At 36.0% G+C, this 15,742-nt stretch overlaps 1 protein-coding gene across 4 annotated transcripts; it reads right to left on the minus strand.

Moving 5' to 3' along the window:
* Positions 1–4,008: 4,008 nt before the first annotated feature.
* LOC132621483 (uncharacterized) lies at positions 4,009–14,371 on the minus strand. 4 transcript variants are annotated; one of them, XR_009575512.1, is made up of 7 exons: positions 13,974–14,331; positions 13,667–13,754; positions 9,165–12,560; positions 6,062–8,344; positions 5,808–5,991; positions 4,473–4,985; positions 4,014–4,389 (listed from the first exon to the last, which is right to left on the minus strand). XR_009575512.1 is itself a non-coding variant. In XM_060335772.1 (3 exons), exons 1-3 carry the CDS (start codon positions 5,105–5,107, stop codon positions 4,297–4,299), a joined length of 645 nt encoding a protein of 214 aa, XP_060191755.1. In that variant the 5' UTR covers positions 5,108–5,132; the 3' UTR covers positions 4,009–4,296. The 4 variants fall into 4 exon arrangements, 1 of the variants encoding a protein (XP_060191755.1); XR_009575513.1 differs by having other exon boundaries at positions 5,837–5,991; positions 13,974–14,330; XR_009575514.1 differs by lacking the exon at positions 9,165–12,560 and having other exon boundaries at positions 4,009–4,389; positions 13,974–14,371.
* Positions 14,372–15,742: the final 1,371 nt, after the last annotated feature.

Raw genomic sequence — 15,742 nt, forward strand, 5'->3', positions numbered from 1 at the left:
GTTAATAACGGGTCGGGTAAAAAAAATGGTTATTTGGGAATTGGATATTTCTGTCAAAAAAAGGATACGTTTGGAAAGTTCAATAACGGGAGGACTATTTTTTATTCAAAATTAGCTCAAAAGATATTTTTAATCTTTTTTTCAAAATAGAGGGATATTTTTTACTCTTTTCCCATTTTTTTTCATTTGAGTGAGAATCAATTTTCTGTTGCAATTAGTCAAGTCATTCAAGAAAGTGTATCCGGTAATTTCTTCTTCGTGACAGCGTCCTATTTGGAAAATTCAGACATGATAGAGACATGGAAGGACCAACCTTCCTTAACCTATACTACCTCCGTTGGTTCAATTTATGTGAATTTTTTCAAAGTATGAGAATTAAATTTTATAAATTTGATCATAGATTTTTTAAGTTTATAAAAATAAAATTTATATATTTGGATACTACATAAAAAGTATCATAAGTCATGATAATTTGCAATTCAAATCATTTTGAAAAACTACAAGAAAAACGTGGTCAAAGAACTACCTCGTAGACTCTCCAAATAGGAATATATTCACATAAATTGAAACAGAGGGAGTATTAGACTAGATACCGAAACTCGTGTCAGCACGGGCCCAACATATATTTATAATTTTATTGATGTAATTATAAGAATCTTTCAATATATTCTATGACGTTTCTTTCTTACAATTAATCAACATTCAAAACTAATTCAATTTTATCTCTATGCAATTTTAAAAATTTTTTAACATATTTTACAACCTTTTTTGAAAGTCACGTGTGAAAAGCTAGAAGTTTTGGAAGCACAGCTTCTATAATTTGTGTTATAGTATATTTTTTTTGTTTCAGATTATTTGAAATGCTTTAAGACGTTATATATTTGTGTAGTAGTAAATCATTTCATTAAGTGTAAAATTAATACCGGGTAAATATTGTTACCATTAGTAACCATATTATTAAGAACAATAACAATATTATAGTCTTTGAGTTCCTTATTTCATCTTTGATATGTTTTTTAAATAAAATATTAGTAATGGAGGAATTAACATTTGAATTATATGAAAAATCGAATGACTTAAAATAGCAAAAATTTGATTTGCCACTACAATGAACAAGTTGCGGAAAAGTTGTCGGGCACACACCGTAAAGACGAATGCATTGTGATTCAAAATTAATAGGTAGGGTCCACTGGTGTTAAAGAGAATCCAAAATCTAAAGGCACGAAAACAGAAAAAGAAGATGGACCTCACAGCATAGGAAGTTGAAGTGCACCTTTTTCGGAGGACACAAATGTCAAAAGTAAAATATGGGTTGCTTTTGATGTCCAATAATGAAAAAGTACTCATCATAAGGCAGTTAAGTACAATATACTTATGGCATGAAAGTCAAGCAATACCGAAAATGCCCTTTGATTGACAAGCACACATGTCGACCAACCCCGTGTGCTCTAGCCTCTTCTAAGTAGGCGTTTGGACATGCGATTTGAAACTATGAGATGAATCAACATTTGAACATGCGATTCATCTCATGATTTCAAATCATGACATAAAATTTCAAATCATCCAAAAAAACATGATTTGATGTTTCAAATCATGTCCACCTAAGTAGTATAAATTAGGCAAAAGTCATAGATAGCCCCCTAAACTTTGTCACATTTTCCTCTAGGGTACCTAAACCGAGGATTGTACCAATTGGATACCTAAATCAGTCCAAATTCGATCCCATTGGGTACCTTTTTCACAATAATCAGCAAAATTAAGAAAGTGTATTACACTCTCCATGATATGACAACTTTATCAAATGAAAATGTGACACGTGGCGGTTGGGTCCATCATAATAATTAAAAAATAACATGTGGCATTGGGTCAAAAATAATTATAAGTAAAAAAAAAAAAAACATCTGCGGCCCCACCCCACCCCAAACCCCCGCCAACACCACCCCACCCTACCATTCCCCTTGCTTCTTTCTTCCTCGTAGAAAAATCCCAATTCCACTTCCAAGATAAATCCCCCTCTCCCCTTTCTTCTTCCTCCCTTCCAAGCTCTAATATTTTAATTTAATGTCTAATAAATAGTTTATGGATAAATAACTTATTATTTCAAGGATGAATTAATGGAGTAATGAAAGAAATAAATTTTCATAGAAATTAATGGAGTAATGAAAGAAATTAATTTTCGTAGAAAATGTTGGATATTACAGAGGTTGGGTTTAGAGCTTGTTTTTTGGGGGTGGTTGTAACTGGGATATGGAAAAACTCACACATGAACTTGAGTTCCCATTGTACAATTTCCACCAGCTCAGCATACATGACTATTCAGGTATCTTAAAATTCAATACGAAACACACGAACTGTAGCAGATATCACATATGGATCCTTAATTTCGTATATCCTTAGGAGATGGTGGTGTGGTGGTGCTAATGGTGGTAAAGGCTGTGGCGGGGAGGAGATGGTAGTGGTGGAAGAAGAAGGGAAAGAGAGGGGTAAATGGGTTGGGGTGGTGAGGTGGCATGCCATGTGGTGTCCACCTCACTGAGTTGACAGTGCCACATCATATTTCATGTCCATCATGGACAATTTTAACAGAGGAGAGGTATATTTGGACCCAAAATATAACGGAGGGGTATATTTGAATTAAAAGTATAACGGGAAGGGTATATTTGGACCCAAAGTATAACGAGGGATATATTTAATCCTTTTCTGATAGTACAGGGGTATATTTTACCCTTTTCCGAAAATAATATGACATAGGAATTGTTTATGTGATGAATAACAATGAAAGAATTGTTATACGAGTGAATAATAATAAAAGAATTGTATTATTATGTTACCTTAACTAGTAAGTAGTATTATTTCTATGGCCAAATCCATCGACAGACATCTATGATCGTTCACTTCTTTCACTTGAGCACTTAAAGTGGACCTTGTTTCATTTAGACACCTCAGGTGGGCAATTCCTATTCCACTTAGACGTTTTTTGCACTGTTGGCACGTCGCGCGTGTAAAGTTTTTTTTTAATCCTATGTGGCAGCCAATGGTAATATTACTTCCCATTTTATATATATCATCTTCTCCACTTCAAATTAAAATCCAATTTAGCCCTAATTTTAGCCCCTTTTCAAGATCAGATTTTCCCCTCAAATTCAAGCTAATATTTTCTGCTTCTTCTCGTTCAGTCTTTAATTGTTGTTACTATTATGTCGAGCTTATCCGACTCTTTCATGGAGTTTTTTATGAACATACTCGATATTGTAGATGTGGTAATGAAGCATTATTGAAGATTTTTTGGACCCAATTGAACCCAGGTCGCAGATTTTTATGTTGTAAAATCCCAAAGGTAAACTCATTTCTTCATTCATTCCTTATTTAATTATTTATTAGATGATTAATTGTTGGGTTGAAAATTGATTTTGTAGAAAATGGGTGCCTGTGACTATTTCTTTTGGATTGAAGATAGGCACCCTGCGCAAGCAAATAGGGTGATGTGGGGTTTGTTGAAGAAAGTGAAGGCTTTTGAGGAGAAAAGAATTCGAGCAAGAAATATGCTCATTGTTGCTGCCATTATTTCTTGTTTTGTGATGCTCGGGATATGGAAAATCAAGCCAAATTGTTAGATGGAGCAGTACAATGTGCTCCTTAAGTACTTGTCTTTTGCTAAGTTGTGTAGTTGTAAAATTGTTAGGATTGTTAGAATGTAATTTGGTTACTGCATTGTTGTGACAATTTTGTATTTTGACATGGCTGAACTTTGGCCAACAGTCACTCATGTAAACCAGCATTTTGAATGAAATAAAATGAAATGTTGTTTTGTCTATACTGTATTTGCCAACAATGCTATGTTTTGAGCTCACACAGTTGCATAAAAACCTGGCCTGCTTCCAATAAGTCAACATTATGCTACATATTATTGCCAACAACAGGTAGGTCAACATTATTCAACACCAACAGCAGCTATAATTGACATTATAAGAACTGTTTAAGAACCAACAACAGGTATATAATGGGCACAAAGTAGCCCCAAATAGTAGCCAATATATTAACATGCTCAAGAATGAGCTCAAAGTTAGCATACAAGTAGCCAAAAGCAAACATTAAAATACCGCAAATTGTTTACTGCTACATTCAAGTAGCAGATTGCCAAAATAACCATCCAAAAACAGAAATTATTTGGTGCCATATTACATTACCAATTAAGTACTAGAGCATATCCTAATACTGCCAATTCTTCTTCTTCTTGTTGTTTGCCATTTGCTTCAATTGGGGGCCAGTGACAGCTTCCTTGTTTTTCCATCTCAATCATTTAGCTTTATAACCAAGGTCTATGCCTGTTGGACTTGCATCCTTGTAAGCTGAACCAGTTTCTAGAATCCTTTGGCTTGATGTTCCTAGCTGCATTTTAGTAGAAAAATGAAGCATAGTCAATTTTGTTACATGTAGTTGTGTTTTAGAGACCAAAGTTAGAATTGACTTACATTTAGTATTTGAGCTCCACTTGTACTTGTGTATATTCCAAATCCAACATCAGCTGCCCTCTTGTGTCCCCTACTTGCAGGTTTCTCTCCAGTTGCAACCTTGGCTCTCTTTTGTCCAGCAACTTGTCTTCTTCTAAGAGGTAGTTGACTTGTTATTCCTCTTGCAATAGGAATACTTATATCTGTAGGTGGGGCTGGCTGGCTTGAGCTTCTAACTCTTTTTGATTGATTCACCCTCCTAACTCTAGTTGTATCATCACAAACTGCTGTTGAATGTGTAGGCTGGCTTGAGCTTGTAGGTGAAACTGGTACAGAAGTTAAAGGTGCAGGCTGGATTGAGCTTGTTGGTGCAGTTTGCCTTGGAGTTGAAGGTGCAGGTTGGCTTGACCTTGTTGGTGCAGTTTGCCTTGGCCTTTTTGGTGCAGTTTGCCTTGGCCTTTTTGGTGCAGCTTGCCTTGAAGACTCATCAGGGTCTTGTGAACTTTGGCTAGGTGCTTCTTCACCTGACAACACCTACATATTTAAAGGCAGTAACCAACTTAAAAACCCAAAAGACACGATAAACAAGTTAACTAACTCAAAGAAAACTATTTTACCTTGCAATATTTCTTGTTATGTCCTTGTTGATGACACATTGAACAAGTTATTCCCCCCCCCCCCCCCCCCCTTTTCTGGACACCTTTCCATACCTCATCTTTTTTGGTTCATCTTTGCCTTTTATTCTTTTCTTCTTTGGCCTGCCAGGCATTGGTTTAGGTGCAGGAGGCTCAATCTTTGGATTGTTTGTTTCAAGCCACATCTTCATAGTTGGAATTGGTTGGATGAAATGACTATAGGCCTTTAAGAATGTATCCTTCCTATACCAATGCTCCACAAATTGTTCAGGCTCTAGTTCTATGTGTCAATATGATCAAATAGCATGCTGGCATGGAATTCCTCTCAGTTGCCAAGTTCTATAACTACAACTCTTAGTACTCATGTTAACTGTATGCCTATACTCACCCTCTCCAATCTCAAATCCAACATTAGCATTCCAAAGAACCTTGCAGCCCCTAGTCATTTCCTTATTATCCTCTAAGGTAAGTCTAGCCATAGGTGAAATCTCAGATATCCAAGTGTTGGTAAACTTAATCATATCACATTGTCTAGTCATTATTGTTCTCCAAATTTCCTCCAACATGATTATAATTGATTTGTGTCTGCAAGATAAGATCCATGAATTGAAGGTCTCACACATGTTATTCTTAACAACATCATACTTAGAATGCTCTTTAAAGTATGCCCTAACACATGATTTTTCTGGATAATGCAATAAATCAGCACAAATATCATTACCAAGTTTGCTCATTTTATCAAGCTCCGACCTGAACTTCACTTCAGAACTGGCCTTAGAACATCTGTAAAATTATTTTCTTCTCTCTTCACCCTTCCATTCTTGATGCCAATTGGACCAGAAGTGTCTGGCACATCTCCTATGCTCAGCATTGGGTAACAATTCTTCTACAGCTGCATGAAAACCCTACAAAGAAAAGAAATAATTAAATAAACACTCAACAGTAAGAAATTAAATAAGTTACTATGTACATTACCTTTTGCATGTCTGCCATCACAGTAAGACCCTCTCCAGTACCCAACTGTAGATCCTCTTTCAAGTAATTAATGAAGAAACTCCAATTATGCTTAGTCTCTGAGTCAACAACTGCTCAGGCTATAGGAAACATTTGATTATTTCCATTCTTGCCAACTGCTACTAGCAGTTCACCTTTACAAGCACCCTTTAGAAAACACCCATCAAAACCTATGATTCTCCTACAACCTTCCATCTACCCCTTCTTCAATGCATCCAAGCAGACATAGAAGTACACAAACAAATTCTTTCCTGGACAACTTTCTCTGTCCATCCTCACCCAAACAAAACTACCAGGATTTTTCTATTTTATAATATCAGCATAGTCACACAATCTTGCAAACTCTAAATTCCAATCACCTATAGACTCTCTTAGTATCTGCATCTTTGCTCTGTAGCAAATTGTCCTACCAACATAAAGTCCTAACTTAACCCTGCATATGTCTTGTATTTCTCATATTCTCAAAGATGGTTACTTAATTATATCATCCTTAAATCTAGCAGCAAGCCATTTAGTGTTGCACATTTTGTTCTTGTTAGAAGTTGTACACTTATGTACAAGATGGTAGCCCTTAATCATAAAGTCACCAGAATCTCTATCTATTTCAGCATAACACAACCACTTGCACTGTTTGTTACCCTTACACTTAGCCTTTACTTTACCAGGTTGATTAGGCTTTAACTTAAGAGTAACTTTGTATTCTATTGCATAATCAGCCAATGCTTTCCTAAATACTTTTTCATTTTCAAAAACCATACCAAGTTCAATAATAGCAACTACACAAGCTGGATCATACCTGACCTTTGTGCTCTTCCTTCTTGCTGGTAGATCAATACCCCTTACAGCATCAGCATCTAACTCATCATCACTGTCATCACTACCACAATCTGAACTGTCAATATAATCCTCATGTCCACCTAATCTTCCCACATATCTAGTAGACTTATTTCTACTAATATCTTCAAAGCCTCTATCAATACCAGCTTCACCTAGTGGTTTTTCCTCTGTGTTACTTTTTTTTTCTAGGATTGGGGTTCCTTTTACTCTTCTTTTTAGCTCTAAGGTTTCTCAATTCTTCATCAACATCTGAATCATCAAGATCTGGAACATCTTATTCAGAACTACTAGCAACATCTGATTGATCCCTATTTGTTGCAGCCCTATTCAGAATTGTTTCACCATCATTCAGATCAGTTTCAGCACCATTTAGAATTGTTTCAGCAACATTCAGATCTTTTTCACCACCATTCAGATCTGTTTCACCCCCATTTGGATTTGTTTCACCCACATTTGGAATTGGAAATGTTTTAGCCTCCTTTGGAAGTGTTTCAGCCTCATTTGGAAATGTTTCAGCCCCATCTGGAACATTTACATTAGTATTTATACCCCTCCCACCCACATGTGTTGCCCTAGCTTCATCAGTGACACATGGGTTAATACAGTCATCACTCTCTGGCCCTACCAACAAACCAATTGGTTGTGGCAACTCCTCCACCTCATCAATGCCATGGACCAAAAACACATCAAACTCATCATCACCATGTTTTAAGTCATTCAAAAGCCCTAGTAATTGTTTATCAGAAGTAAGGTGAACAAATGCACTGTCATCAACCTTTTTGCAGTAGAATCCAAGGACATTTGTGTACCCAAGATCTTTAGTGTATGCTTCCAACTCAATAAGACTAAAATGGTCTTTATCGATAGCAGCACCAAAGACCTCTAATTCCCCTTTGTATGTGGGACCCACTACAGGGTCTTCCACAACTGTACCCCATGGTGAAAACAAGTAAGAATATAGTTGTCACGACCCGACTAAGGGCCGCGACGAGCACCCGGTGTTATCCTCACCCGGGCACCCCCCTTGACATGCTTTACATAATATCTAGGTGATCCATAAATCAGTTCATGCATTCTAGTCGTCAATCATATTAGTCCCATTGGATGACAATCATCTTGGATAACATCATAGACATCTATGCCACATCAATGTACATGGGCCAACGTGGCCGACAAAATGATATACAAAACATAGGCCGACAAGGCCAAACACATCTACCCACACACACACATGTCTACGAGCCTCTAAGAGTATAACATATCACATTAGCGGGACAGGACCCCGCTATGCCCATAATTATATACACAAAAGAATGAGTACCTAAAAGATATAGCTCCGAAGGAAATGGAGCTCTCTATGTAATCTCTGAATAGGCAGCTATGGATCAAGTCTGTCTCCCTGTGCACCTGCGGGCATGACGCAGCGTCCACAAATAAAAGGACGTCAGTACGAAGAATGTACTGAGTATATAAAGCATGAGCAACATCAATAAATAAGCATCATGAACAACATATGAAATAGCATAGGAGGGGAGACAATAACATCATCATCATTACACTTACTTGACTTTCATAGGGGCTTCCCATTTTTCATACGTATTCGTACACCTACGTCATCATCCGTATTCCATAATAGTACTCGTACCATACTCGTGCTCATATTCGTATACATGTCCTTAGTCGTATTCTCATACATAGTCTTATCACATTCATATTCATATTATATACTTAGTCATTTCATATACATAACATACCCGACCTCATAGGATCGGTGTTTCATACATACTTGGCCAACCAAGGCTCAAGGTTACTCATACCTGGCCCTACCAAGGCTTCAGGGTTATCCGTACCATCTGCAGAAGTGTGCGCGCATTTCGTAATCGTATACATACTTTATACATATTCATATACATATATTCTCCCCGACGTTATAAGCTCGGGGCTTCATTATAGCCCTTCATAGGCACACATATAAGTATAATAGCCCATAGGCACCTTTAGCATCATTATTATCATCCTTATCATTATTATCGTCATCATTATCGTTACTTCTATATCATAGGCCTACTCGTCGTATGAAGTGCGTGGTAAAATTGTAGTACATATCAAGGATCGTGAGCTTATGAGCTCGGAATATCAACCAATTGAAAACAACGTACTCATATAGAGGATTTAAGAGTTTGGTCAAGGAACCATGCCTTATGAAAGAAGGATCGGCCTTACATACCTTTTCGTCGGACTATTCTACGCTTGCCCGTCCTCTTCCAATGTTAGCGTTTCTACCTTCATTAATATCATAACAATGGCCATTAGTCATTCACATTATCCACATTATCTAGATTTCTCAACTTGCTTCTAATTCATCCATATTCAAGGTCATAACACCCAACTTCGTTCATCCGTCTAAAGTGTCTAGTTCATGATCTTTAATACCATTTATAACACATTCATATCACACAACAACATTCGTGATTCAATTCAAACTATTCCTCAAAATGTCACTATTTATCATCCATGACCTAGTTGACCATATTTTCTATAATCCATGCATTTCAACTCTCCAATATCTTAAACATCATATAAATATCATGAATCTTACCTTAGAAGTTGTAGGAACAAACTTTAGTTGATAATACTCCACTTTGAGCAAAACCCTAGTTTTTCTCCATTTGGATTTCTTGACTTGGATGACCTTTCATGATGTTCTTACTCTTGATTCACTTTGTTTTATGTTGTTGATGACTTACGATCCTTGAAAACTTGGATAATAAATGTAGAGAGATGTTTTAGAGAGAAGTGGTGTAATGTTGAAATGAAATAAAACAAGTGTTGGTCCCTTTATTTAATGACTTGCAAAATCTGAACTGAAGTGCACAGTGGTCGTCCATGGGGGTTTACGGTCCGTATTCCAGTTTACGGACCGTCCTTCGTGGTCGTCTTTAACCATATTCAAAACCAGAAACTTAAGGCTGCAACATGGTGATTTACGACCATGGTTTACGGGCCGTAAATCACTTTACGGTCCGTCCTCCAGGTCGTATTTAGCCATTTCCTCAACTGGCAGAAAGTTGAAGTTTTGCATGCCAATTTACGACCTGCTAGTTTACAGACCATATACCAATTTACGGTCCGTCCTAGCACTTTACGACCACTGGGCAGTTGCAAATCTGCAACTTCCCATATTTCTTAGACTTCTCATTTTAATCACCCACGTCCATGCACATGTATTGCTCACCTTATATCTCATCTTAACTTAGCCAACTTTCTCATTTCACATCAGATACCTTTGCAATCTCGCCTAAGGTCATCAAACGTCGTTTCTTGCTCATGGACATCATGCACTCATATTCATCACTAGTTCATTCACTTTCGTACCAACGGAAAAATTTCCGAGGTGTAACAATAGTCGTCCATTATATTCCCCAACACCCCACAACAGACAAGCAACAAGGAAATACCCAAAAAAAAAACCCAACTTTAACACTAAAATCACCAAATAAATCTTGGTAAACAAATAAAGTGATAACAACTTGTTTCGTACCAAAAAGACCCTAATTTAAACACAATATAGCATACAAACACGAGAAAAGTTCAGTAGAACCTTAAATTTCTCCAATGTCGCAAATGAAGTTGAAACGAACAAAGTCGAAAGGGTCGATTTCAAGACTAAAACCAGCAAATAAATGAAAATAAAACATTATGAGTGATTATTAACTAAGAATTAAGTGAAAATGGAGAAGATATTGAACGAAATCGACGAAAATTTTACCTCGATTTTCGTGGCAAATCGCCTAATCGTTTGCACCTGAAGTGTGTATATGGAAATGGGTAATTTTGAGCCCTAATTTGGTCCTTAGATGATTTGCCCGCGTGTACAATGATGTGGCTAATTAAAATGAGTTGGCAAATGAGTTGACACAATTTAATTGAGCTGGCAAAATTTAAATGACCTGGTACAATGTAATTGGTCACTTAATCCACGTAGGAGACGACTGATATACACGCGCTTGGGATTTAAAAAATCTGGTGCAAAAAGTGTCTAAGTGGAATAAGAATTGCCCACCTGAGGTGTCTAAATGAAACAAGGTCCACTTTAGGTGCTTAAGTGAAAGAAGTGGACGACCACAGATGTCTGTCGATGGGTTTGGCCTATTTCTATATTACAAATAGACGTACTCTGATTTCGGCCAAGCTAGCACTACATTACTTCTAATACGGTGATGATATATCTTATACAACCAACCAATTGTTGCGTTAGTGATACCTTAATTACTTTTAACCTAACCTCTTCACATCAAGCATTGTATTATTGCAGGATGGAACTAATTTTTTCCTAATGAAATTAACCAATCGACCCCTAAGGTTATTGAAGCCACCAATGTAAGTTATAACGTGATTGTGATTTCATAAGAAGGAAACAACAAAAGAGAAGACAAATTTCGAAATTAAATGCGCTTGAAGGACAGAATAAAGCTGTAAATGAAGGAGATTGAATGTACTTAACTATCACCGGTGCACATTTACTCACTAAAATTTCAATAAATGTTAAATAGAACTCTCTAATTTTAAAAATATAATGAGCTTAATACTAAAAATTTTGAAGATCGAACCCACTAAGTTTAATTCTAGATCCGCCTCTATATGTTTCTTTGTTTTCCCCCTAGTACGATTCATAACGTAAATGATGGTTTTAATTAACTTCGTGGTTCAAATCAGCCTTTCCTATCTTTTTAGCAGTGGAAAAATGAAGTGAACAGTAGAGACCAATTTGAAAAAAGTGGCATGTGTTATGCCGCTCCCGTTAATTTAAAGAGACCCCACTCCTTCATCAATGTTTTGTCATTTCTGATTAGAAAACATTTTCCATCTGTTTAAGAATTCAAATTAATTTTTGATACAAAAAAGTCGAGTTGTACAATTATACAAGTAGTGTTTCTGGTTCGGTCTTTGTCCATTTGGAAAATTCAAACCAGATGGAGACATGGAGGACCCCAACACTACTGGGTACTACTTGTCTTCACTTTCAACATAATTATTCTATCACCGAAAGTTGAAAATTTGTAGCTTTTCTAATTCCCTTCCTAAAGTTTATTTTGATTATTCAGTATTCGAAATCACTAGCCTGAGTAATTTGAATTCATGTCAAACAGGTCCAGTAAAGGAGAAAAGCACTTTCAACCAAAAATTTCTTCATTTCTAGTTCCCTTCATGACATTTAATAAATAAAAGACATTTATAGGTTATTGAAGACACCGGTTTAATTAACTTGATCACGCGAAAAAAAAAAAAGAGATAACCGTCGAGATTAGATACGCTTGAAGGACATCATCAAAAAATGTAAATGAAGAAAATTGGATATATAACAATCTTCATAGGAGATTTTCTTCATAATATTTTATCCAATAGGTGAGGTGAAGAGGATGGAAGGATTAGTCTCTCTAAAATTTTAAACACAAAATATGCAGATTCATCAACTTTGAAGCAACGAATTATTATTCTGAGATAATAACACAATATTATATATCTTCACACGAGATAAAAATAAAAATATCAACAGATGAAGAGGATGGAAGGGTCGCAGCAACACTCATCAATAAGGAAACAGCAACACAGAGCTGCCAGACTGCACCAACGTAACACATCATTTAAAACACTTGTGAGATAAATAACTAAATAAGCACACATTCTCACTCTCTTTTAACAAAAATGTATACTTCCTCGGGTTTACTTTGTTTGTTAGGGCTCGTTTGGTTGGAAACAACTTATCCCGGGATTAGTAAGTTATCCCGGGATTAGTTATTTCACCCTCAAGGTGGGATAAAAAAAACACTCTAATCCCGGAATAATTAATCTCGGAATTAGTTATCCCGAGTTTTTTTTTCAACCAAACGTGGAATAAGGTGGTACTAATTTTTATCCCAGGACTATTTTTCTCTATCCATCATACCAAACGAGCCCTTATAGTTTAACTTGACACATAATTTAATAATTTGTGATTTTAAATATGTCATAACATTTAAATGAGGATGATAGAACTTTTAAAACCTATGACCTTAAACATGTAATAACATTTGTGTGACAACAAATAGAACTTCTCATTAAGAAAATATAAGACCGTGTCATTCTTTTTGAACGGACTGATAAGCAGAGGCAAATTTAGGTACATATTTTGAGTCACGTGAACATATGGTCAAACTCAATATATTATGTGTATAATTTTAAAAATGTATCTAATATTAACTGAAGGAAAACATGGCTAAACCAGGCCGAGTGGAGTACTGGTTAGGGGCTGTATTTATTTCCTCAAGGTCCCAAGATTGAACCCGAGCTCCCGTTTTATGGGTTTTTTTCTGTAAAGCAAACTTTTAACTTTTCTTTTTATATTATTTTAAATCTTTTTTCTTCTATAAATCTAATTATCCAAAAGGAAAAAAAACGTGATTTTTTTTATATTACATCTAATGACTCTTTTTTCTTTTATTTCTAATTACTCAAATCCTAAAAAGCAAAAGAAATAAAAAAATCTAGTAGCTAATGTTGAACCATCCTCTTGAAATTCTGAATTCACGTGTGCTGCTGATATGAAACTAGTGCCACAGAAAATGGAACGAAGGAAGTACATAATTTGAGGCGAAAGCAATGAGTCCAGTTGAATTTAACAGAAATGTATCCTAAATCCACCTTTTGTGCAAAAATCCTCACAGAAGGAGATAGAAAATAGGCACTTACCATCCCTCAAGAAAGCCAGGATCCCTTCTTGGGGGAGGAGCTGTATAATATTGTGGTGGTGGCATCACTGGAGGACCTTGATAATAACCTACCAACATTGAACATTAAAACAAAATCAAAAGAATTTTATGTCGAGGGAAAAAAAGGAAAAATCAAACAGACTTTAAAAAGTTGAGGGAGCTGCTAGTACTTCAAAAATTTGGGAAAGGTTGATTTACCAGAAAACAAGAACTCAAATCAAAGTAATTAAATATAAAACACCCCACAACTTGATGTTCCTTAAAAAGCTAAAGTTATAGGGATTTACCTTGAGCAGGGTAAGGATATGCATACTTTGGTGGCTCACTCATCCTAACTAGAGCTCCTTCACAAAATCACAGAGATATGTAACAAAGAAATAGAACAGGAGTAATTCCAATTTCTAACTTGATAATCAGATAGGTACACGTATTTATAGACGGCCACACGGATGAAAAGGCACACCACGACTAATTAATTGTAAGTCTCATCAAGAAAATGATTTTTTTATATTTATAATTTAAATAGAAAAAAATAACTTCTTTTTTAAAAAAAATATATATTTTTTACTGTCACCTTTTTCCGTCATTAAATTGACCACCTGCTTTCCACTCACGTTTTAGTACACGACTCTTTTTTCATGCAAGGAAATTATGACTTGGAAAAGGAATACCCCCGTATAATCGTATAGCTTATTTAACGTTAAAGAATTTGAATATTTAATATGAAATTTGAAACGATGAATGTATCTTAAGACTTTATAAAATTAATTTGAAAACCCTTACACAACTCATGTTAAATAATACTGTAATTCAACACTTCGACACAGGTAGAAGGTTTTAGACGAGTACTATTAGTAGGCGTTTGGCCATAGAAATAAAAAAAATTACTTTTTTTGGAATTTTTGAAATTGGAGTTGGAGTTGGAGTTTTGTTTGGCCATAGTTTTTGCAAATAATAATTTGTTGTTAAAATGTACTTTTCAACAAGATTTTGATTGTGAAAAACAAAGGTTTTTGTTGTTTTTCAAATTTCAAATACAACTTTAAGTTATATTTGAAATTTTCATGATCAAACGCTAATTTTTGAAAAAAGTAAAAAAAGTTTTTGGAAAAAAAGTGAATAATTCTTGTGTCCAAACGGGTCCTATAGTCTCTTTTATCTCTTTCACGCGAATTTTCTCGGATTCACATTACTTTCCTCTAGCATTATTAGGTATGCAACGTATACGTCTGTCCCTACAAGTGATGACATATTTTCCTATCTGATAATACCTTTACTTTGTCTTTTTTTTCCCTTTCGATATATACATGGTACGGTATATATCGATTATCATATTGAAATCAAAAAAAATTATATCGTAGTTTTAGTATTATGGTATTTGATACTGTATGCGGTAAAAACCAGTTACAAGGCAAACCGGTGGAAGGAATGAGGATGTGCCGGATACTATTCATCCTTGACCGAGGTAATGCTTGGGCCGGAGCCAAGCAGGGGCACCGACTGATCTGCCTTTTGCGTCATTGGAGCGGCCAAGCCGGGTGACCCGAGCATTCGTGGCCGTTGGTCCGTATAGCTATTGGTCCGAGTAGCCGTGGGTCCGTGTGGCCGTTACACGCAAGCCACGCGCCAGTAGCGTCCTGTCATGGTCAATTACCCACCATGCGTGTGTCAGACGGCGCCATCAGTCTAATCCCACCAAATCCGTGCAGGGCTGTCCTTATTACTATTATTTTATTAGTTCATATTGTATGAAACCCATGAAGGTCACACTATAAATAGAGCACATCCCCTTCCTTTGGGGGGTTGGCTCCTTTACTTTCCAAGAACCTTTGTAACAAGAAAACTTCATAAATATAATCTCTCTCTCTCAATATCTGACGCGCCCAAAGCTATTCATTTCCATTCATATTGTATTCCTTCCATCAAGTGTTGACGATAACCTCCAAACGTCCATGTTCGTAATAACTCAAGCAAGTTATCGTTATTAGCCGTCATATTATTAAATACTCATATATTTACTTTCCATTACCGAACATATACCAAGATCCAAGCGCAT

This window comes from Lycium barbarum, chromosome 12 (assembly GCF_019175385.1).
Source record: "Lycium barbarum isolate Lr01 chromosome 12, ASM1917538v2, whole genome shotgun sequence".
Taxonomy (NCBI): Eukaryota; Viridiplantae; Streptophyta; class Magnoliopsida; order Solanales; family Solanaceae; genus Lycium; species Lycium barbarum.

What these genes read in the sequence shown, in the direction of transcription:
- LOC132621483 (XM_060335772.1), bottom strand. Translation starts at nt 5,107, where the DNA reads ATGTGTCATCAACAAGGACATAACAAGAAATATTGCAAG. An exon ending in ATAACAAGAAATATTGCAAG is followed by an intron (nt 4,986 to 5,068) that starts GTAAAATAGTTT and finishes TTAAATATGTAG; the next exon opens with GTGTTGTCAGGTGAAGAAGC. An exon ending in GTGGAGCTCAAATACTAAAT is followed by an intron (nt 4,390 to 4,472) that starts GTAAGTCAATTC and finishes ACTAAAATGCAG; the next exon opens with CTAGGAACATCAAGCCAAAG.